At 51.6% G+C, this 23,547-nt stretch overlaps 1 protein-coding gene across 2 annotated transcripts in view; it reads right to left on the minus strand.

Annotated features, from left to right (window-relative positions):
• Positions 1 to 23,547, minus strand: part of LOC115559640 (spectrin beta chain, non-erythrocytic 1) — a 53,234-nt gene that overhangs the window by 11,010 nt on the left and 18,677 nt on the right. For both annotated transcript variants that reach the window (XM_030378615.1, XM_030378614.1), the window contains 32 exons: positions 19,333 to 19,484; positions 18,881 to 19,054; positions 18,230 to 18,321; positions 17,927 to 18,007; positions 17,389 to 17,504; positions 17,176 to 17,288; positions 15,595 to 15,782; positions 15,311 to 15,428; positions 15,009 to 15,167; positions 14,766 to 14,861; positions 14,146 to 14,352; positions 13,171 to 13,324; positions 12,922 to 13,073; positions 12,131 to 12,349; positions 11,956 to 12,036; positions 11,294 to 11,500; positions 10,630 to 10,841; positions 10,088 to 10,225; positions 9,597 to 9,717; positions 8,666 to 8,881; positions 7,325 to 7,744; positions 6,517 to 6,719; positions 6,016 to 6,106; positions 5,634 to 5,780; positions 4,876 to 5,139; positions 3,856 to 4,080; positions 3,445 to 3,534; positions 3,060 to 3,338; positions 2,753 to 2,883; positions 2,211 to 2,415; positions 1,385 to 1,759; positions 810 to 896 (listed from right to left, as the gene is read on the minus strand). In XM_030378615.1, the coding sequence (XP_030234475.1) occupies positions 810 to 896; positions 1,385 to 1,759; positions 2,211 to 2,415; positions 2,753 to 2,883; positions 3,060 to 3,338; positions 3,445 to 3,534; positions 3,856 to 4,080; positions 4,876 to 5,139; positions 5,634 to 5,780; positions 6,016 to 6,106; positions 6,517 to 6,719; positions 7,325 to 7,744; positions 8,666 to 8,881; positions 9,597 to 9,717; positions 10,088 to 10,225; positions 10,630 to 10,841; positions 11,294 to 11,500; positions 11,956 to 12,036; positions 12,131 to 12,349; positions 12,922 to 13,073; positions 13,171 to 13,324; positions 14,146 to 14,352; positions 14,766 to 14,861; positions 15,009 to 15,167; positions 15,311 to 15,428; positions 15,595 to 15,782; positions 17,176 to 17,288; positions 17,389 to 17,504; positions 17,927 to 18,007; positions 18,230 to 18,321; positions 18,881 to 19,054; positions 19,333 to 19,484 (5,513 nt within the window). The remainder of the gene's footprint in view (positions 1 to 809; positions 897 to 1,384; positions 1,760 to 2,210; positions 2,416 to 2,752; positions 2,884 to 3,059; positions 3,339 to 3,444; positions 3,535 to 3,855; positions 4,081 to 4,875; positions 5,140 to 5,633; positions 5,781 to 6,015; positions 6,107 to 6,516; positions 6,720 to 7,324; positions 7,745 to 8,665; positions 8,882 to 9,596; positions 9,718 to 10,087; positions 10,226 to 10,629; positions 10,842 to 11,293; positions 11,501 to 11,955; positions 12,037 to 12,130; positions 12,350 to 12,921; positions 13,074 to 13,170; positions 13,325 to 14,145; positions 14,353 to 14,765; positions 14,862 to 15,008; positions 15,168 to 15,310; positions 15,429 to 15,594; positions 15,783 to 17,175; positions 17,289 to 17,388; positions 17,505 to 17,926; positions 18,008 to 18,229; positions 18,322 to 18,880; positions 19,055 to 19,332; positions 19,485 to 23,547) is intronic.

The following is a 23,547-nucleotide window of genomic DNA, read 5'->3' on the forward strand; positions in this document are numbered from 1 at the left end:
AAACGCCTAGTTTAGAGATGACACCTAAACTAAAAGCTCTCATGGTTTGGATTTGGGGAGATAATGATTTGCTCCGACCCCACTGGTGTCAAACCTCATTTTGATTGGTTCTCTGGTTCCAACCATCAGCTTCCAATCAACAGCACAGAATGACCGGTGCAGGGGGAGGGGGAGGAGGGGGGGTGGGTCAGAAGGAGACTAGGATTGGTTGGAGAGAAGTGGGTTATCCTATCGGTGTCCCACCTCTGAGGGCTTGATCTAATGACCCCTGGGACAGCATGTATGATGTCGCCTGTGTGATGTCATCAGAATGTCTTCAGGTGGTCCATCCACTAAACACGCTGGAGTGGTTAGTTTAGGGATGTAGTTCGTTTAGTAAATGAGGGATTGTGAGTTTAATGAGGTAGTTCGTTTATTAAGTGAGGGGTTGTGAGTTTAATGAGGTAGTTAGTTTAGTAAGGTTGAAGTTCAATAAGGTTGAAGTGATTAGTTTAACGAGGTGGTTATCTTAGTATGTGAGGAGTAGTTATTTTAATAGGTAGTTGGTAGAGGTAGTTGGAGGTAGTTGAATGAGGTAGTTGGAGGTAGTTGGTGGAGTTGGTTAGAGGTAGTTGGTGGGGGTGGTTAGAGGTAGTTGAATGAGGTAGTTGGAGGTAGTTGGTGGAGATGGTTATAGGGAGTTGAATGAGGTAGGTAGAGGTAGTTAGTGGAGGTAGTTGGATGTAGTTGAATGAGGTAGTTGGGGGAGGTAGATGGTGGAGGTTGTCGGAGTTAGTTGGTGGAGGTGGTTAGCTAAGAGGAAGACTGACCTCTCCTTCTCTCTTCTGGATGTCGTCGGCCTTGTCTCCAGCGTAGGCCGACTGCAGCCTCACGGCGTCTTCCTGCAGCAGCCTCACCTGGAAGCAGTGTCAAAGTAAAAGCCTCAGTAAAAGCACCACCCTGCAATCCAGGATTCCTCAAAGTAAAAGTTATACTCTGAACCGGTGCAGATAAAGAGTTCACTCTGCCTTGGGGAAGGTACTGCGTATATATAATGTATATATTGTATATATAATGTATACATAGTGTATATAATGTATATATAATGTATATGATGTATATAGTGTGTATATAATGTATATGTATAATACATGTAGTATACAGTTTATATATAACCTGGGTTCCCAGGGTCTGGATGTGGTGCTGGAAGGTGCAGTACATATATAATGTATATTTAATGTATATAATGTATATCTAATGTATACCTGGGTTCCCAGGGCCTGGATGTGGTGCTGGAAGGTGCAGTACATATATAATGTATATAGTGTATATTTAATGTATATAGTGTATATATAATGTGTGTATAGTGTATATTTAATGCATATAATGTATATCTAATGTGTACCTGGGTTCCCAGGGCCTGGATGTCGTGCTGGAAGGTGCAGTGCTTCCTCTGCAGGGTCTCCACGGTGTTCTGGTCGCGGCCAAGCTCCTCGGGCAGCTTCTTGTGCTTGTCCAGGATGCGGCCCAGGATCTCCTTGGCGTCGTGGTAGAACTTGTGCAGCTCGAAGGAGGCGGCGAGGATCTGCGTGCGCGTGTCGATGAGCTCCAGCAGGTCGGCCCAGGCCTCGTTCAGCCCGTCCTTCCACTCCGCCACCGTGGCCGCGTCGCCGTGCCCGCCGTTGATCAGCTGGTCCGCTTGCCGGTTCACCGCGTCCACGCGCTCCTGGCCGATCGTCCCCGTGTCGCGGGCAAACTCCCGGAAACGCTCCTGCAGCATCTGGAGGTCAGAGTTCAGAGGTCAGAGGTCAGGCTGGAGTCACCCTGCTGCTAGAGAACAGGGTGTCCTCATGGACGGCAGAGGATGCTATGCTACTTACTAGTGCTAGCATCAGTAGCAAGATGAGGTGCGCCTACAGTGAACTGCTATGCTACATTCTAGGCTACATGCTAGTGCTAGGTGGACCTACATGACCTGTAGGCTGCATGAGAGGCTACATGCTATTATAGGGTGCAAACAGTGACATGCTAGGCTACGGGCTATGCTAGCTGTACCTCCGGTGACGTGCTAGGCTACGGGCTAGGCTAGCTGGACCTAAGGCGACGTGCTTGGCTAAACGCTAGGCTAAAGGCTAGGCTAGCTGTACGTACGGTGACGTGCTAGTCAACGGGCTATGCTAGCTTGACCTAAGGTGTTGTGCTAGGCTGAAGGCTAGGCTAGCTGGACGTACGGTGACGTGCTCGTAGTCCTGGCCCAGCTCGTGGGAGCCGGCCACCACCTCCCTCTCGGCCACCCACTGCTCCAGGTCGTCCACCTCGCGGTTCAGCTGGAAGAGGCGGAAGCGCTCGTCCAGCTTCCCGCGGCGCTCCTCAGACAGGTCCTTCAGGCCGGCGTACAGCTTGTCCACCTGGGCCTGCCGCATGCCCATGCGCTCGCTGCACAGGGAAGGGGAGGACAGTCTTTATGTACCATATACAGGACATCCAGGACACCGGGTCTAAAGGGTTCCTCTGTCTGGAACCACAGCCTCCTGTGGCAGCACCACAGGAACACACACACACACACACACACACACACACACACAAACACACACACACACACACACACACACACACACACACACACACACACACACACACACACACACACACACACACACTTTTACTCACACACATTCTTATCCAGGGAATTTAGCTCACAACCGTTCATACACACATTCACACGACGGCGGAGTCGACCGTGCAAGGCAGCAGCCTGCCCGTCAGGCGGTACCTCTCGGGGTGGCCCTGGGCCACCAGCCCCCGGCTGGTCTGGGACAGCAGGTGAACTGTGTCGGCGTAGTCCTCCACCGCCTGCTCCACGATCTGGTGCTTCTTCACCATGGCAACCGAGCTCTGCTCGTCCTGGGGGAGGAGTCAACTCAATCAAAATACACTCAATCAAGACCTCACAATACTCCTGACTGAGCGGTGACATGAAATGCTAACAGTCTAAACAACTTCCTGTGATGTGGCCCATCAGTATAAACCACTTCCTGTTAGGTGGCCCATCACTATAAACCACTTCCTGCCCCGCCCACCTTGGCCCTCTCCTCTGACATCATGTAGAGCTCCTGCTCGCTCATCCAGGCCTCAGCCTCCGCCGCGTCGAAGAAGTACTGCTGGGCGTGGCGCGCCTCCTCCAGCCGGCCGTGCCTCCGCTCCGTCTCCTCCCGCATCTGTTGCCATAGCGACTTCAGCTGGTCCAAGCGCTGCCGCGTGAGCTGGGCGGAGGGGCCGTCGCCCCGGACCACCTGCTGGCTCCGCTGGAAGATGTCGTCGTAGCGCGGCTGGTGGCCTGCGATCTCCTTCTGCAGGGTCTGGAGGTCAGGGGTCACCAAGAGGTCACAGAGGTCACCCAGAGGTCACAGAGGACACACAGAGGGGCCGGCTGGCTGAGCTGCGGCCTGTGCGTCGGTGCTGTACCTGGTTCTTCTTGATGAGCATCTGGACGGTCTGCAGGTTGTTCCCGTGGTCGGTGGACGTAGCGAGGGCCATCCTCTCCTCCACCCACAGCTGCACAGGGAGGACAGAGCTGAGGTCGGGGTGCTACGTCACATGGAGCCCTGAGGGGATCGCCTCAGCACTTAAACGTACCATTAGATTCCAAAACAATGGGGGAACTGTTAAGATAAGGCACTACAATAGTTGATCCAGAGGACAGAAGGAGTCCTCTGAAGACATCTCCAGAGGACAACTTCTGTCCTCCGAGAAGACCTTCTGTCCTCTGAGGAGACCTTCTGTCCTCTGAGGAGACCTTCTGTCCTATGTAGGACGTCTGCAGAGGACAGACGGTGTCCTTCAGAGGACAGACGTGAGGCGCCCAGCGGGCCTTACGATCTCGTCCTCCACGTCTCTGTTGAACTGGTGGATCTCCCGGGAGGCCATCAGGTTCTCCCTCCTCTTCTTCAGCGGCGCCTGCAGAGCCATGAACTTCTTCTCCACGCCGTCGCGCTGGCCGTCCACCTCCTCGCCGTCCTTCCCCTCCTGACGGAGCGCCTGGGCCTGCCCCTGCAGCTCCCCCACCTCCCGCTCACGCACCTCCACCTGCGACTCCAGCATCTGGGGGGCAGAGCACCACCCTCTGTCAGACAGGCTGAACACCACCCTCTGTCAGACAGGCTGAACACCACCCTCTGTCAGACAGGCTGAACACCACCCTCTGTCAGACAGGCTGAACACCACCCTCTGACAGACAGGCTGAGCACCACCCTCTGTCAGACAGGCTGAACACCACCCTCTGTCAGACAGGCTGAACACCACCCTCTGTCAGACAGGCTGAACACCACCCTCTGTCAGACAGGCTGAACACCACCCTCTGTCAGACAGGCTGAACACCACCCTCTCAGACAGGCTGAGCACCACCCTCTGTCAGACAGGCTGAACACCACCCTCTGTCAGACAGGCTGAACACCACCCTCTGTCAGAGAGGCTGAGCACCACCCTCTGTCAGACAGGCTGAACACCACCCTCTCTCAGACAGGCTGAACACCACCCTCTGTCAGACAGGCTGAGCACCACCCTCTGACAGACAGGCTGTTTATGTTTCAGATGTTTGGCTTGAAACTAGAAAACGTATCTTCTGTTTATATCTTATTTTTTTTTTAATAATATTCCTTATCTAGATACTTTAACAAGAAAAACGTTCACCAAATATATCATAAATATATGTGCAAAATGTTATAGCTGAAAGCATCTACCAGGATATATTACATCAATATACATATTTAATTAATCAGTACTATTTAATTAAAGTACTAATCAGGTGGATCCACATACTACTGCAGGTACTAGTACAGGTCCAGGCCAGCAGGGGGCGGGGCCCTGAGAACCCTTAGCCAATCAAAGGGAGCTGACCTGCTGCTTCTTCAGCAGGATGTTGACGGAGGTGAGGTCTTTGCCGTAGTCGTCGGACTGGATCTGGCCCTCCAGGCCGCCCAGCCACTTGTCCAGGTCCGCACAGCTCTGGGTGAAGAGCTCCGCCTTGTTGGCGTCGAACAGACACTGGGCCTTGGTCTGGGTGGTGGACTCCAGCTCCGCCCACATGGTCTGCAGGGTGCCCAGCTGCTCATGCACCATGGTCTCCGTCTCCGGCTTCTCTGCGATCAGGACCAGTCCGTCCTGGGATGAGGGAAGCATGTTATGTTGTGTTATTTATGTTCAGGTGTATTCAACCAAACATTAAAGATTCACCAGGAACCAAACCGTTCAGGAAGGATTTCTTCTGGACCAGAAGGTCGACCAGTCTTTCCAGCCCAAACCTTCTTTTCTTCACAGTCTCAGTTTGGTTTCTAAAGTTCCTCTGAGTCATTTCCCAGTCCCCCCCCCCTCCTACAGCCTCTCCCCCTGGCCCAGTGAGCCTCCATACAACCAGCCTGAGTCTCTACTGGCAGCCCTGGTCTGGTCTGTTACTGGTCTGCCCACTGGTCTGCTCACTGGTCTGTTACTGGTCTGTTACTGGTCTGCCCACTGGTCTGTTACTGATCTGCCCCCTGGTCTGTTACTGGTCTGCCCACTGGTCTGTTACTGGACATGCCCACTGGTCTGTTACTGGTCATGCCCACTGGTCTGTTTCTGGTCTGTTACTGGTCTGGTACTGGTCCCACTGGTCCTACCTTCTCTATCTTCTCCAGCCACTCCTTGTTGGCCTGCAGCTCAGCCATGAAGGCTTGGTGTTTGAGCCACTTGCTGTGCAGGTTCCTGGCCTCGTCATAGGTCATATCCTGGGCCGTCAGCATCTTCTCATTCACCCACAGAGCCAGCTGCACACACACACACGTTATACACATGTTATATTCAGGTTATACACATGTTATATACACACACATGTTAGATGCATATGCTATATACACACACAAGTTATATGCATGTTACATACACATGTTAAATACACACATGCTTTGAACATGTTATATACACAAACACATGTTATGAACACATGTTATTTAAACATACACATGTTATACACATGTTATATACAAACACAGTCACAAGTACCTCCTGACTGTCCTGGAGGAACCTCTGGAGATCTCGGTTGTCCTTCAGCTTGATCAGAAGGTCAGTAGCAGAACCCTGGTTCTTCTGGTGCCTGGAACCCAAAGCGCACACTCAGCACACAGTACACAATACACTAAACACAAAACACAGGAATACACAGTGCACAATACACAGGAAATACACATATATTCAATATACAATTGCTGCAAATGCGTTGCAAAACACTCAACAACCCCACCCCCAGCAGATGTTTCTATCTATTTATTTATTGCACTAAGCACTTAACTGGTTATGGGGAGTCTATGGGGTATTTATGAGTAGTTATTATGTGTAAAGTACTGGGTGATTGATTAATTGATTCATGGAGATTAAATGATTTATGAATTGGACAACTAAAACGACATGCCTGTCTGTGTTTTGCTCCAACAACATTTTGTTGTTATTCTGCAGCAATGAATAATGGAAACTGAACTGACCTGAAGGGGCCGTCTGAGCCCTCACCTTTGGTTGATGGAGTCCACCTTCTCCTGGATGCGCTCGCCGTTGACGTTGCCGTCGGCGACCAGGCGGCGCCCCCCCTCCACCACGCCCACGATCTTGTCCTCGTTGGCGTCCATGGTGGTGCGGAAGTCCTCCTGCCTCTTGATGGAGGCCTCCGCCCCCTGGAGCGTGGCCGGCATCTCCGTGTGGGCCAGGACGTACTCCTGCTCACAGCACAGCCAGGGTCAGCCCTATTATGGGATGGGGCCCTGTGGGGCTGTAGTACAGGGTGCTAGGAGTGGACCGGGGGCAGGGAGAACCTAGTACTACCACGTCTAGTACTAGTAGTTCTATAGTGGTGTTTGTATGTTTGTAGTATTATAGTAGTACTATGGTGCTACTAATAATATTGTAGTAGTACTATAGTACCTGGTTGTTGAGGAAGGCCTCGGCCTGCTTGGTGTTTAACTCTATGTTGGTAGTACCATGGTAGTACTATGCTAGTACTATGGCAGTACTATGGTAGTACCTGGTTGTTGAGGAAGGCCTCGGCCTGCTTGGTGTTTAACTCTATGTTGGTAGTACCATGGTAGTACTATGCTAGTACTATGGCAGTACTATGGTAGTACCTGGTTGTTGAGGAAGGCCTCGGCCTGCTTGGTGTTTAACTCTATGTTGGTAGTACTATGGTAGTACTATGCTAGTACTATGGCAGTACTATGGTAGTACCTGGTTGTTGAGGAAGGCCTCGGCCTGCTTGGTGTTTAACTCTATGTTGGTAGTACTATGGTAGTACTATGCTAGTACTATGGCGGTACTATGGTAGTACCTGGTTGTTGAGGAAGGCCTCGGCCTGCTTGGTGTCTCTGAGGAACGTCTGGTAGCAGTGCGACTGGGCCAGCAGGTTCTGCCGGTTCTCCCACATCTTGCTCAGCTCGTTCCAGCCGGTGTCCAGCGCCTGCAGCCGCTGCCGGAGGAACATGTGCTGCGCGTCCGTCTGCCCCTGCGTCACCGCCTCGCCCATGTCCCTCATCTTCTGGTAGTCCTCCTCGTAGTTGCGGATCTCGTTGTGGATGCCCTCGTGCTGCGCCAGCAGCTTCTCGGCCTCCACCAGCGTGTGGGGCATGTCCTCCGACGCCACCGCCGTCTGCGTGCGGGACAGCCACGACTGGAAGTCGTCCAGCTCCCGCAGGAACTGCTGCAGCTTGCTGGACTCGCCCAGAGACTCCTCCCTGGTCTTCAGAGTGTCCTGGGGGAGGCAGGGAGGAGGGAGGAGACAGAGGAAGGAGGGAGGAGACACAGGGAGGAGACAGAGGGAGGAGGGAGGAGACACGGAAGGAGGGAGGAGACAGAGGGAGGAGACAGAGGGAGGAGGGAGGAGACAGGGGGAGGAAGGGGGAGACAGGGGGGGGGAGACAGAGGGAGGAGACAGAGGGAGGAGACAGGGGGAGGAGACAGGGGGAGGAGGGAGGAGACAGAGGGAGGAGACAGAGGGAGGAGGGAGGAGACAGAGGGAGGAGGGAGGAGACAGGGGGAGGAAGGAGGAGACAGGGGGAGGAGACAGAGGGAGGAGACAGAGGGAGGAGGGAGGACACAGGGGGAGGAGGGAGGAGACAGGGGGGGGAGACAGAGGGAGGAGGGTGGAGACAGGGGGAGGAGGGAGGAGACAGAGGGAGGAGACAGAGGAAGGAGGGAGGAGACACGGGGAGGAGACAGAGGGAGGAGGGTGGAGACAGGGGAGGAGGGAGGAGACAGAGGGAGGAGACAGAGGAAGGAGGGAGGAGACACGGGGAGGAGACAGAGGGAGGAGACAGAGGGAGGAGGGAGGAGACACAGGGAGGAGACAGAGGGAGGAGGGAGGAGACACGGAAGGAGGGAGGAGACAGAGGGAGGAGACAGAGGGAGGAGGGAGGAGACACGGGGAGGAGACAGAGGGAGGAGGGAGGAGACAGATGGAGGAGGGAGGAGACAGAGGAAGGAGGGAGGAGACACGGGGAGGAGGGAGGAGACAGAGGGAGGAGGAAGGAGACAGAGGGAGGAGGAAGGAGACAGAGGGAGGAGGAAGGAGACAGGGGGAGGAGACAGAGGGAGGAGGGAGGAGACAGAGGGTGAGACAGGTCCCACCTTACGACAGGTCCCGGTATGGAGGGGTGCAGCCCGGAGGACGTACCTTCATCTCGTCCCAGACGGAGGAGAGCTGCACCACCTGGGCCCGGATGCCCTGGGCTTGCTCCGGGTGCTGGGTGGCCAGCCGCTCCGCCTCCGTGCCCAGGCCGCCCAGCTTGTCCTCGATGGCGGCCAGGTCTCGCTCCATCCCCGTCAGCTTCCTCTGCAGAGCCATCACCCCGGCCAGGTCGTTCCCCAGCTCCTGGGTGGACTCGATCACCTGGGGGGACGCACTACTGAGTACTGCCGACCTAGAGGTACTACTGAGTACTCTGGACCTAGAGGTACTACTGAGTACTGTGGACCTAGAGGTACTACTGAGTACTGCCGACCTAGAGGTACTACTGAGTACTCTGGACCTAGAGGTACTACTGAGTACTGCCGACCTAGAGGTACTACTGAGTACTGTGGACCTAGAGGCACTACTGAGTACTGCCGACCTAGAGGTACTACTGAGTACTCTGGACCTAGAGGTACTACTGAGTATTGTGGACCTAGAGGTACTACTGAGTACTGCCGACCTAGAGGTACTACTGAGTACTGTGGACCTAGAGGTACTACTGAGTACTGCCGACCTAGAGGTACTACTAAGTACTGTGGACCTAGAGGTACTACTGAGTACTGCCGACCTAGAGGTACTACTAAGTACTGTGGACCTAGAGGTACTACTAAGTACTGTGGACCTAGAGGTACTACTGAGTACTCTGGACCTAGAGGTACTACTGAGTACTGTGGACCTAGAGGTACTACTAAGTACTGTGGACCTAGAGGTACTACTGAGTACTGCCGACCTAGAGGTACTACTGAGTACTGCAGACCTAGAGGCACTACTGAGTACTGCAGACCTAGAAGTACTACCGAGTCCTACTGTACTCCTCAGTACTACTAGAAGGTGCAGTAGTATAGTAGTAGTATCTATACAGTGGTCTTGGTACCTTTGTCTTCTCTCTGATCCAGGACTTCGTCTCGTTACAGTCCAGGTGGTAGTTCTGGATGCCCAGCGCTGACTGGAGGGCCTCCTTCTTCTGGTCTACCAGGTCTCTGAAGGAGCTCCACCTGGGAGGGCGTGGTCAGCAGGTCTTAACGAGCGTGTCTTAACGAGTGTGTCTTTACGAGCGTGTCTTAACGAGCGTGTCTTAACGAGTGTGTCTTTACGAGCGTGTCTTAACGAGCGTGTCTTAACGAGCGTGTCTTAACGAGCGTGACTTAACGAGCGTGTCTTAACGAGCGTGACTTAACAAGCGTGTCTTAACGAGCGTGTCTTAACGAGCGTGTCATGAGATGATGAACATCATGTTAACCAGAGGTGAACTCTGAGTGGTCCGTCGCCGCCCACCAAGCCGTCACCACGGGATCCGTTCAGTGATGAGGACCTACAGGAAGACAGCGGCGGGGCAGACGGAGGACCCGAGAGAGAACACCTTACCTGGTGTTGAGTTTGTCCTGCTGGGCCTTGATCTCCGTCTCAGTGGGATGGCCGCTGTGGAGCAGTTGCCTAGCGACCTGGTTCACCACGGCAACGCGAGACGCATGGCTGTTCATCTCCGGCTCCAAGCTCTCGAACCTGGAGGGGGCGGTGGTGTGAGTTAGGGCGGGACCAGACCAGACAGGACCCACAGGGGGGGATTCTCTGGCCCAGCCTGGCCCCCGTGGCGGGGTGGCCGGGCTAGTGATGGTTCTAGTGGTTCTAGTGGTGGTTCTACTGGTTCTAGTGGTTCCAGTGGTGGTTCTACTGGTCCTAGTGGTGGTTCTACTGGTTCTAGTGGTGGTTCTACTGGTTCCAGTGGTGGTTCTACTGGTTCTAGAGGTGGTTCTACTGGTTCTAGAGGTGGTTCTACTGGTTCCAGTGGCTGTGATAATAATGTGTTCTAACAACACAACCTTTAACCTTACGTTCCCCTCACTGTGAGGATGTTCTAATGTTCTCCTAGGTCCCGCCGGGCTCTGAGGGGCTCCTCGGGGACAGACCTGTGCTGAACCACCTCCAGGTCCTCCAGCCGCTCGGGGATCTCCATGCTGCTCAGCCACTGCTCCTTCTCCTCGATCCAGGCCTCGCAGGAGCCCGCCTCGCTGCGCAGCCGGTAGAGGGCCAGCGCGTCCTGCAGCGCCTGCCTCCGCAGCCGGCTCAGCTCCACCACCTCCTGGTACCGCTCCTCGATGCCCGCCAGCCGGCCCGCCACCTGCACACACACAGCGTGGGCCTACTGGTCCGGGGCTAGGGGGCATACTGGTTCTAGTGGTGGTTCTAGTGGTTCTGGAGGTGGTTCTACTGGTTCTGGCAGTGGTTTGAGTGGTGGCTCTACTGGTTCTAGTGATGGTTTTACTGGTTCTAGTGGTGGTTCTAGTGGTGGTTCAAGTGGTGGCTCTACTGGTTCTAGTGGTGGTTCTAGTGGTGGTTCTAGTGGTGGCTCTACTGGTTCCGGTGGTGGCTCTACTGGTTCCAGTGGTGGCTCTACTGGTTCCGGTGGTGGTTGTCCTGGTTCTAGTGGTGGCTCAACTGGTTCTAGTGGTAGTTCTACCGATTTTAGTGGTGGTTCTACTGGTTCTAGTGGTAGCTCTACTGGTTCCAGTGGTGGCTCTACTGGTTCCAGTGGTGGTTGTCCTGGTTCCGGTGGTGGTCGGGGGGTCCTACCTCGGGGGCGGCGGCCTGTGGGCCGGGCAGCGTGCGGGCCTGCTCGTGCAGAGAGGCGATGGCGGGCCGGTAGCTGGCGATCTCCTCTGCGGCGTCTTTGTGTTTCTTCACCAGCGCCTGAGCGGAGAACTCGTCGTGGCCCACGTCCACGCTGGACACGATGCGCAGGACGTCCAGCATCCAGGTGTCCATGTCGTCGGCATCCGCCTGGGGACGAGGAGGTCAGACGGGCTGCCACGCTGTGTGCTACACTGCTGTTTGTGTGGTACAGCGTGTGTGTTAAGTGTGTGTGTGCGTGTGTGATAAAGTGTGTGTTGCGGTGTGTGTGTGTATGTTACAGTGTGTGGGTTATGCTGTGTGTTTGTGCTGGGTGTATGTGCTACAGTGCTTGTGTTACGGTACGTGTGTTACAGTGTGCGTGTTACATTGTGTGTTACACTGGGTGTGTTATAGTGCCTGTGCTACTGTGTGTGTGTTACAGTGCGTATGTTGCAGTGTGAGTGTTAAAGTGTGTGCTACAGTGTGTGTGTGTGTGTTACAGTGCGTGTGTTACAGTGTGTGTGTTACAGTGTGTGTTACAGTGTGTGTTACAGTGTGTGTTACAGTGCGTGTGTTACAGTGTGTGTGTTACAGTGTGTGTTACAGTGCGTGTGTTACAGCACCTGGAACTGGTGTTTGTTGCATGCGTCCTGCAGGCTCTTCTTCCGCAGTCTAGACAGATTCTCCAGGGCGGCCCACTGCTCCTGCAGGGGGGGGGCGTTACCATGGTCACCAGGCTATTAGCACAATGCTTGCTAAATGACGGTCCAGGCGTCTGGCGAGGGCCCGTTCTCCTACCTGGATGTCCTGGATGCGTTCTTTGATCTTGTCGGCTCCGAAGTGTCCGTCGGCCACCAGCGCCTCCCCCTGGCGGACGGTGGCGGCCAGGTGGGCGGCCCGGCCCGCCGTCTCGTCCTCCAGGGCGCGGTGGCCGCTGAGCAGCCGCACCGCCCCCGTCAGGTCCTTCCCACAGTCCTCCGACGACAAGATCTGCTCCTTCTCCCGGATCCAGCCCTCCTGCACACAGCAGCGCCACGCTTCACTCACTGCAGCGATACCTTCACCCCTTCACACAGCCAGACCCCACCCAGTCACACACACCCTGTCTTCACACACACACACACACACCCTGTCTTCACACACACACACACACACCCTGTCTTCACACACACACCCACACACACACACACCCTGCCGTCACACACACACACACACCCTGCCTTCACACACACACACACACACACCCTGCCTTCACCCACACACACACACCCTGCCTTCACCCACACACACACACCCTGCCTTCACACACACACATACACCCTGCCTTCACCCACACACACACACCCTGCCTTCACACACACACACACACCCTGCCTTCACACACACACACACCCTGCCTTCACCCACTCACCCACACCCTGCCTTCACACACACACACACACCCTGCCTTCACACACACACACACACAGCCTGCCTTCACCCACTCACCCACACCCTTCATCACCCATTCACACACAGCCTTTGCTTCACCCACTCATGCAGCAGCCCCCCCCCCCCCCCCCCCCCCGCCCCCCCCGGCGGTCTCGGACCTCCTCGGCCATCTCCCAGAAGAAGCTCCAGAGGCGCCGGGACTCGTCCAGCCGGGCTCGGCGCTCGGCCGCCAGCTGGCTCAGCTCCTGGTAGCAGAACTCCATGTGGGCCACGCGGTCCCGGATCACCTGGGGGTCGCAGGGCTGGTAGCCTGCGGGGGGGAGGGGGGGGGGTTAGTGACCCGGTCAGCGCGTCAGACCGGGGGGGGGGTCGGGGGGGGGGGGGGCGGGGTCGGGGCTGGGCCTCACCCTCCGAGTCCTCGGCAAACTTCTGGGCGTTGTTGTTGACGGAGCGGACGCGGTCGGCCTGGACAGAGATGTCCGTCTCCACCAGGCTGTGCTTCTGGAGGAGATCCTCCACCCCTAGGAGGTGCTTCCCATAGTCCTGGGACAGCAGCAGCATCTAACACAGGGGACCACACGTTAACACACACCTCCCTCTGTATACAGCATCTAACACTAGAACACATGTTAACACACACCTCCCTCTATATACAGCATCTAACACTAGAACACATGTTAACACACACCTCCCTCTGTATACAGCATCTAACACTAGACCACATGTTAACACACACCTCCCTCTGTATACAGCATCTAACACTAGAACACATGTTAACACACACCTCCCTCTGTATACAGCATCTAACACTAGAACACATGTTAACACACACCTCCCTCTGTATACAGCATCTAACACTAGACCACATGTTAACACACACCTCCCTCTGTATACAGCATCTAACACTAGAACACATGTTAACACACACCTCCCTCTGTATACAGCATCTAACACTAGAACACATGTTAACACACACCTCCCTCTGTATACAGCATCTAACACTAGAACACATGTTAACACACATCTCCCTCTGTATGCAACATCTAACAGCAGAGACCACATGTTAACACACACCTCCCTCTGTATACAGCATCTAACACTAGAACACATGTTAACACACACCTCCCTCTGTATGCAACATCTAACACTAGACCACATGTTAACACACACCTCCCTCTATATACAGCATCTAACACTAGAACACATGTTAACACACATCTCCCTCTGTATGCAACATCTAACAGCAGAGACCACATGTTCACACACACCTCCCTCTATACACAACATCTAACAGCAGAGAACACATGTTAACACACATCTCCCTCTATATAGAACATCTAACCCCAGAGACCACATGTTAACCATGAGGAACCCCTCCCTACCTTCATCTCGTCCATCCAGTCCATGATGTGCAGCATCTCCTGGAAGACATGCTGCAGGCCCAGGGTGAGCTCCAGCCGCTGCCGGCGCGCCTTCAGCAGCTCCAGGAGGTACTCCCACAGCCGCAGCACGTTGTCCTTCCTGGCCGACACGCGCTTCAGGTCGTGGTACGACTCCGCCTCCAACTCCCTCGCCACGGAAACCACCGCCTGACACACAGACAGGTGGACAGTCACACAGAGAGACAGACAGGTAGACAGACAGACAGACAGACAGACAGACAGACAGGTAGGTAGACAGACAGGTAGGTAGACAGACACACAGGTATACAGACAGGAAGACAGACAGACACACAGGTAGACAGACAGGTAGACAGACAGACAGGTAGGTAGACAGACACACAGGTATACAGACAGGTAGACAGACAGACACACAGGTAGACAGACACAGGTAGACAGACAGGTAGACAGACAGATGCACAGGTAGACAGACACACAGGTAGACAGGCAGGTAGACAGACAGACACACAGGTAGACAAACAGACGGGCAGACGGAGGTGTTTAGCCAGACAGTGGAATCGATGAAGCCTCCATCTTGAATGACAGGAAGTTTGACCTCTGACCTTCACTCGCTCCTCGTACGCAGCGATGTCCGTCTCTATGGCCTCGTGCTTCTTAGTGGCGGCCTCCACCGCCTGGAGGTCGAAGCCAAAGTTATCCTGGAGGAGGAGGAGGAAGAGGAGGAGGAGGAGGAGAGGAAGAGGAGGAGGAGAGGGAAAGGAGAGGTTACTTAATTGACAGAAGGCAGGGTGTGATGACCTGTTGAGGTCAGCAGGGGGAGCTGTCAGCATGTGTGTGTGTTTTACCTGGGAAACCAGTCTCTGGTTCTCACTCAACCAGGTCTCCCTCATGGCCGCCTTGCGGTCGAAGCGTCTCGCCAGCTGCTCCAGTTTCTCCTGGCGAATCAGCTCCGTCCTCAGGGCCAGCTCCCGCTCATGCTCCGCCTTCTCCAGCCGCTCCCAGGCCTATCACAACACAGCGTTCAGTCCGCTGGGAGGCATCGCGTCAGGGGGCAGGATCAGGGTTAGGGGTCAGGGGTCAAGGGTCAGGGTCAGGAGTCAGAGGTCAGGGTCAGGGGTCAGGGTCAGGGGTCAGGGTCAGGGCTCACCTTGTTGATGTCAGAGATGAGCTTGCCCTCGCGGGGGGTGTACACCTTCTGGTTGTTGGCCCTCATCCGGCTCTGGATGGTGAACAGAAGGACCTCCAAGTTCCCCTTCTCTGTGAACCTGAGACCACCGCCACCACAATCACCATCATCATCACATCCTCATCACCATCATCACCATCACCACCGTGATCATCATCATCATCATTATCGCCAACACCGTGAACATCATCATCATTAACATCGTCCTAACCATGTGTGTGTGTGTGTGTATGCGTGTGACTAACTTGGGGGGCTTCTCCACTGTGCGGTAGGAGTTGAAGGCCTGTAGTTGCTGCTGGACGCCCACCAGAGAGTTGGCGAACTTGCGGTTGTTGAGGATTATTATGGTCTGTTCAATCCACTCCAGCAGGTCGGAGGACAGACCCTCGTACTTATCGATCATTTTCTGGGACTCCAGAGCGTTGTCCAAGACCTGGCCACCAGGGGGAGACAGAGTACAGTCAATCCCCAGTCTTACCCTGAAGCTTCTGGAACATGATCTGGAACATTTTCTGGACCATGTTCTGCATGGGGTCATGTGCGACGGGAAATATGGGCGGATATCCCGGGTAAACCCCCCGGATAATTTGCCTGTTCAAGACCTAGAAAAACATCTGGATCACTGCGACTGTGAACTAAGGCCCATCACGTCCTTCTGATGTGGGAAACACCATTGTCTTCAACCCAACGCTTAAGGGAGACATGATAACCAAATCAGAACACATTCATGTTTGCAAACCAGCTCCTTTTTACAAGAAGGGCTGGAAAGTTGACAGATTCAGCAATAAGGGATCTGCTCTCATTCCTAGTTTACTGCGCCTGACGTCCCTCAGTGAGCATCCCCAGGTCTGCTTGGCGGAAAGCAAGCCGTGCCTGAAAGGTGAACCCAGTAATCTACCGAGAACTAGAGATAGCAGAGTAGAGATCGTTAGTAGAGTTAGCAGTAGAGACAGAGTTAGTAGAGTTAGCAGTAGAGATAGAATTAGTAGTGTTAGCAGTAGATAAAGTACAGTTAGCAGTAGATAGAGTTATTAGAGTTAGCAGTAGATAGTTAGTAGAGTTAGCAGTAGAGACAGAGTTAGTAGAGTTAGCAGTAGAGATAGAATTAGTAGTGTTAGCAGTAGATAAAGTACAGTTAGCAGTAGATAGAGTTATTAGAGTTAGCAGTAGATAGTTAGTAGAGTTAGCAGTAGAGATAGTTAGTAGAGTTAGCAGTAGATAGTAGAGTTAGCCGTAGATAGAGTTAGTAGAGTTAGCAGTAGATAGAGTTATTAGAGTTAGCAGTAGATAGAGTAAGTAGAGTTAGCAGTAGAGATAGTTAGTAGAGTTAGCAGTAGATAGTAGAGTTAGCCGTAGATAGAGTTAGTAGAGTTAGCAGTAGATAGAGATATTAGAGTTAGCAGTAGATAGAGTTAGTAGAGTTAGCAGTAGAGATAGTTAGTAGAGTTAATAGTAGATAGAGTTAGTAGAGTTAGCAGTAGAGATAGTTAGTAGAGGTAATAGTAGATAGAGTTAGTAGAGTTAGCAGTAGATAGAGTGAGTAGAGTTAGCAGTAGAGATAGTTAGTAGAGTTAATAGTAGATAGAGTTAGTAGAGTTAGCAGTAGAGATAGTAGAGTAGACCAGTACCTAGCCCCTAGGGGAGGGCCTTCATTATATATTGGGTGGACATAGAATATTCACATAAACCTTGTCGGGACATCCACAACATGGCCTTAGTATATAAATAAATACTGTACGTTTCCACACATCTTGTATACGTCTAACTTCCTGTTTTATTGTCCATGGTTCATCTAACCCCATGGTTTATCTAACCCGGGTCCATACCTTTCCGATGCGTTTCCCCTCCACCTTCAGGGCCTTCATCTTGGAGAAGTAGTGGTAGTAAGTCACCACGTAGGTGATGATGGACTTCTCATCCGGGTGGTCCACGCTGATGTCTGCACAAACACACACAGATGTTAGTGACTGATAAGCAAAGCAGAAGTTAAGGGTCGGGGTGCCTATCAGGGTCCAGGTGACCCAGGTTTCCACACTCACCCTCGGCGTCCAGCAGCTTGGTGATGCCCAGGTGCTGCTCCGCCAGGTTGAAGGCGTTCTGCAGGTTGTGGTGGGCGTTGGACTTCTTCAGTCGGTCAAAGTCTATCAGGTCCGGTCTGCACACACACACACACACACACACACACACACACACACACACACACACACACACACACACACACACACACACACACACACACACACACACACACACACACACACACACACACACACACAGTTAGAGGTTGGGGTACTTTTATTTGTGGATAAGGTTTAGCGGTTGGAGGTTAAGGGTCTAGGTCAGAGGTCAGGGTCAGAGTTAGAGGTCAGGGTCCGACTTTAGGGTTTGACGTCAGGGGTAGAGGTCTGAGTAAGGGGTCTTGGTTTGAGGTCAGAGTTGTAGGTTAGGGTTTGAGGTCAGGGTTAGAGGTGAGGGGTCAGAGTTAGAGGTCAGGGTTAGAGGTGAGGGGCCAGAGTTAGAGGTCAGGGTTAGAGGTCAGGGGTCAGAATTGGTGGTCAGAGGTCAGGGTAAGAGTACCTGTGTTTGTGGATGAGGGCGTTGAAGGCCATGCCGTCTCTCCAGCTGGTGGTAAAGTTATGGATGTTGACGTTGGGATACCTGGAAACAGAGAGAAAAAAACCTATTAATACCAAGATTAATATTGCTATTAATTTTTCTTTACATACTATGCTACTATTTGTAGTATATGTACTTCTAGCAGTATCATTTGTAGTAGTATTTGTAGTATGTAGTATATGTAATTCTAACAGTAGTATTTGTAGCATGTAGTCTATGTACTTCTAGCAGTACTATTTGCAGTAGTATTTGTAGTATCAGTACCCAGCGCTCTTCATCTGGCACCAGAGCAGAAGGGCGTCTTTAGCAGATCTCTTCTCCTTGTTGTCTTCTGTCTCCACGCTGATGTCCTGGATCTGAGAGAGCAACAACGTGTCAAACACCCGGTACACACACCTGGTACACACACCTGGTACACACACCTGGTACACACACCTGGTGCACACACCTGGTACACACACATGGTACACACACCTGGTGCACACACCTGGTCTCTATAGCAATCTTCATGTTGCTAACCCTACCATGCTAAAGCTGAACACTGCAAATTCTGCTAACCCTGAACACTGCTAATATTGATAACCCTAACAACCCTGAACACTGCTAATATTGCTAACCCTAATATCCCTGAACACTGCTTATAGTGCTAATCCTAATAGCCCTGAACACTGCCAATATTGCTAACCCTAAGCTGCAGATATTGCTAACCATGAACGCTGTTAACGTTGCTAACCTTGAACCATGCTAATGTTGCTAACCTTGAACGCTGCTAATGGTGCTTACCCTGCATACTGCTTACGTTGCTTACCCTGAAGACTGCTGATAGTGCTGACCCTGAACAATGCTAATATTGCTAACCATGCTAACCTGACCTCACGTGGTCATGTGGCGTCAGGCGGCCATGGGGTCGCTCACCTGGAAGCGGAGGATGATGGTCCAGATGAGGCCCAGCGTGAGGCGTTGGTTGCCGTCGACGATGTCGTGGGAGCCCATGTTCTCCAGGTGGACGCGCTGCTCCTTGAGGAACTGCAGCGCCTTGTCCACGTTCTCCAGGCAGTGGATGCGCATGCGGCCCTTGGTGGGCTTAGGCTGACAGGGGGGAACATGTCCTTATTAATATAGGTCATCGTTCATATATTAATAATATTATTCTAGTTAGAATAACCTGTTCATCATGCATTATTATTCATATAGTTAGAATAACCAGTGCATCATGTATAATTATTAATAGTTATAACCTGCTCATCATGGATTATTATTAATATAGTGCGTGTGTGTATGCGTGTGAGTGTGTGTGCGTGTGTGTTAGAGGTGTGTGAGTGCGTTGCTTGCATGCGTGTGTGTGCCTGCGTGTGTGCGTGTCTCACCAGCCGCTCCCCAGACAGCACCTCCAGGAGCTTGATGAGGGAGCGTCCATCGCGCAGGTCGAGGTAAAGGTCTGTGATGCGGCAGGAAACCCTGGAGAGGTGGGAGTTCACCCACTTAGTGAAGGTCTTCTTCTGGACTGCCTCCCGCTCATCTACACACACACACACACACACACACACACACACACACACACACACACACACACACACACACACACACACACACACACACACACACACACACACACACACACACACACACACACACACACACACACACACACCGGAGAGAAAAACAAAGGTTTATAAGATGTATATCAGACATTAATAATATCCTGTGTAGAAGCCAGAAGACATCGCTATGGTGAATAAACACACACATTGTCTCACACACACACAAACACACACCACACACACAATGCTGTAACACATTACTTCCTGGACATGACAGGTGTGTGGGTCTGTTTTCTGTGAATCTTCTAACTCTATTGTTCCTTGGAAGGATAATGTGTATGGGAGAGGTTTCCTGTGTCTGGAAACACACACACACACACACACACACACACACACACACACACACACACACACACACACACACACACTCCTAACACACACACACACACACACACACACACACACGCATGCAAACATGAAGAGGAATCACGTACCTGCCTAGTGATCTATTCACTCTGCCTAGTGATCTACTCAGTCTGACTAGTGATCTACTCACTCTGCCTAGTGGTCACCATACTCTGCCTAGTGACCCACTCACTTTGCCTAGTTCAGCCTTGTGATCTACTCATTCTGCATAGTCACTGGTGTGGAGGATCAGTTTGCGCCCTCCTGCTCCTCTCCTCCTGCTCATCTTCCACTACCGATTCCTACTGCTCATTAGCTTGAAGCAGTAGTGAATGAGCATGAGGACAAGACATTTGGAATGGAGCCATTATCTCTTTCTCTTACTCTCAGATTCGATTACCCTTCCTGCTGATTCCACAGAAGGAAGTGTGTGTGTGTGTGTGTGTGTGTGTGTGTGTGTGTGTGTGTGTGTGTGTGTGTGTGTGTGTGTGTGTGTGTGTGTGTGTGTGCTGTGTGTGCTGTGTGTGTGCTGTGTGTGTGTAAGGGGTTCTGTTTGTCTGATAGAGAGATTAAACTACCAGCAAAACGCAAACAGTTCAGAATAGAAAGCATTGTTAGGTCAGACTGCTGCATAGACAGAGGAGACTGCTCAGCGCCTGCTTATCATGTGATAATTAATTGCCTTCAACAAAACCCTCTCACACACTCCCACCGCACACACACACACACACACACACACACACACACACACACACACACACACACACACACACACACACACACACACACACACACACACACACACACAAACACACAAACTCTTTGTGTCTGACACAAGTCTGAGTGGGGAGTCAAGGTTGCAATGACAAAATATCAGATCTGAGTTCCACCAGCTCTTCTGTCTGGAGAAGACACACAGAGGCCCGGGTTTAAATGGTCACCTCCTCTCTGCCTCCCTCAGAGAGAGGGAAACCGGGAGGAGGGCGAGGAAGAGGAGGAGAAAGATGTTTACTCGATTGGAACATTAAGAGCTTTGCAGCTGAGATCAGCTGAGCAGACCCGCCAACAAACAGCCTGGAAACATGAAGACAGAGGAGTCTGTGTGTGTGTGTGTGTGTGTGTGTGTGTGTGTGTGTGTGTGTGTGTGTGTGTGTGTGTGTGTGTGTGTGTGTGTGTGTGTGTGTGTGTGTGTGTGTGTGTGTGTGTGTGTGTGTGTGTGTGTGCGCGTGCGTGTGTGTGCATGTGCCTGTGTGTCAGTTCTGTTGGTCGTGCAGACATTGCAAATAGAGATTCGATGACCAGCCGTCTTCTATTAGAGAGAGAGAGAGAGAGAGCGAGAGAGAGAGTTTTTGGCATTCCTCATCTCCCGCAGGACTTCCCTTTAGACCCTCTGAGACACTCCTGTAACCACAACGACCACAAGACAGGCGGGAACTCCTCCAGAACAGGACATCAACCAGTCCCAACCGATTATAACCATTACCAACCAGTCAAACCCCTTGCAACCAGTCCAAACTAGTCCCAACCAATTTGCAGCAATGACTCCCTGTTACTGAAGCCCTGGCAGAAGTATCTAGCACAGTGGTTTTCAAACTGTGGGGCGCGCCCCCCCTGGGGGGCGCCAGAGTTCTTCAGGGGGGGCGCGACGTGAGAAAAAAATAAACCCGAAAAAAAACCTGAAAGTCGATGATTCAAATCATCAGTCGTACTTCAACTGTAGAAGTAACATAACTAAATCAGTTTTCAACCGTTTATCTTCGTGCAAACCATTTAACAAATCTACACACTTGTATCTTCAATAATATCTAAACAGAATTTCGATATCATTAAAAATCTCATCAGAATCACAGTTTTAGTTTCATACCGCTTTGTTTTCAGCTGTTTTCATTGAAGACGTCTGCCCATTCTGATACACCTACTTCTAGACATCGTAACCCATTCCTTGTTCAGCCGTTTATCATCGTTAAAACCATTAAAGAAATCTACACACTTGTATCTTCAATACTATCGAAACAGAATTTTGATAGCATTTTTACTTTTTTCAGAATCACAGTTTTAGTTTCAAACCGGCATCGTTTTCAGTTGCTTATAATAATTTAGGTCACCATAGCAACGCCGGTAAACAAACCCCGCCGAATAGAGTGGCGAAGTCGCGCCCCTTCCGGCAGAGCTCATGGGACCTATGAGATCGAAAAATATGAATGGGTGTCAATGGAGAGAAAATAATTATTTTCTGGTCCCAGTCTTTATATGCCCTGGATTACACATATGTTGTTTGTGGATTTAAATTATAATTTTTCATGCAAAGAAAACTACAGATTTTCGTGAAGAAGTTTAATTTTAGGTTTTATGTGAGGCCGCTTTGTGAACTACAGCTCTTTGCTGCTCTCGACGCATATGATATACGTCACCCCACCCGCACTTTGAACTCAGCACAGAGATGGCGATCTCTCTGCTCCACTTCACCACTTTTTTTCAAGGCAAGGATAAAAGCATAGAAAGAGGTGAAAACCACTATAAGTCGGGGCATGTGGAGAGTTTTAGTTATGTGCCATCTCTATGTGCCATCTCTGTGGACTGTATCTCCGGACTGAAAAGGCGGATCTGATTCGACTCAGAAAATTCAGAGTCGGGGACAGCCCTAGAAAATAATATTGCTGGCTAACTTTAGCAAAATGGACAAAAAGATATGTTTCAAATGTTTTAAAATTATGATCAGAGACGTTTAAAATGTGTAAAATAATTCAAATAGCTTTGAAAACACAGGTATTTAGAACATGTTTTCGTTTCCACATCCGTATGTTTTTCGTATCCGTGATTCCGTAAATTTACGGAAGGAGTCGCTAGTGTTTTACGTCCGGACATGAATTTATTTACGGACAAAAGATGGGGGAGCGTATGATAATGGCCGTTTTTAGGAGACCGGTACTTGGAACATGAGGATCGACATATACAGAGATAAAAACAAAACCAACCAGGCTTGGAAAGAGATCGGCGAGGAGTTTGGCCTGCCAGGTAGGCCTACTTACATGTTTTGTGAAAAACATAAAAACTTTCATACGGTATCTCCGTAAAACGACGGCGAAAGTTAAATTTTTTGAACGGATATTACGGACATACCGGACAGAAATTTTACGGAGGGGAGGAGTCTTGGAGGAAAAACGGACATTACGGAGAATCACATAGGAATGAATGGACTTTCTGGACAGGGCTTCCGAGCGGGGGGGGGGGCGGGTTTCAGTGCGCCCTAACAATTAATCCCGCGCCCCCTCCCTTTTCCGTTCCGTTTCGGAGCATGTTTGGTTTCATTTCGCTCGTTTCGTATATTTTTATTAATTCCCGACACATTTGCCGCCCTAGGCAATCGCCTAGGTCGCCTATGCCGGGCGCCAGCCCTGCCTTCTGCCCATGCTTCCCTAATTTACCTAAAAAAAAAGGAATAGATATCATTCTGCAAATTTCCACGCACCATAGGGGTCTCATCTCAAAAATCTCTAATAGTATCAAATCACTCAATAAAGTAACGCTCGATAAGATCAGAGCAGATTGGGTGGAAGAACAAAGATCTCTGATGCAACCTGGGATGGTGCATTTTATAAAGTAAATGGGTCAACATCATGTGCTCGCCTTGGCTTG

The sequence above is a fragment of the Gadus morhua genome, chromosome 15 (genome assembly GCF_902167405.1).
Source record: "Gadus morhua chromosome 15, gadMor3.0, whole genome shotgun sequence".
Lineage (NCBI taxonomy): Eukaryota > Metazoa > Chordata > Actinopteri > Gadiformes > Gadidae > Gadus > Gadus morhua.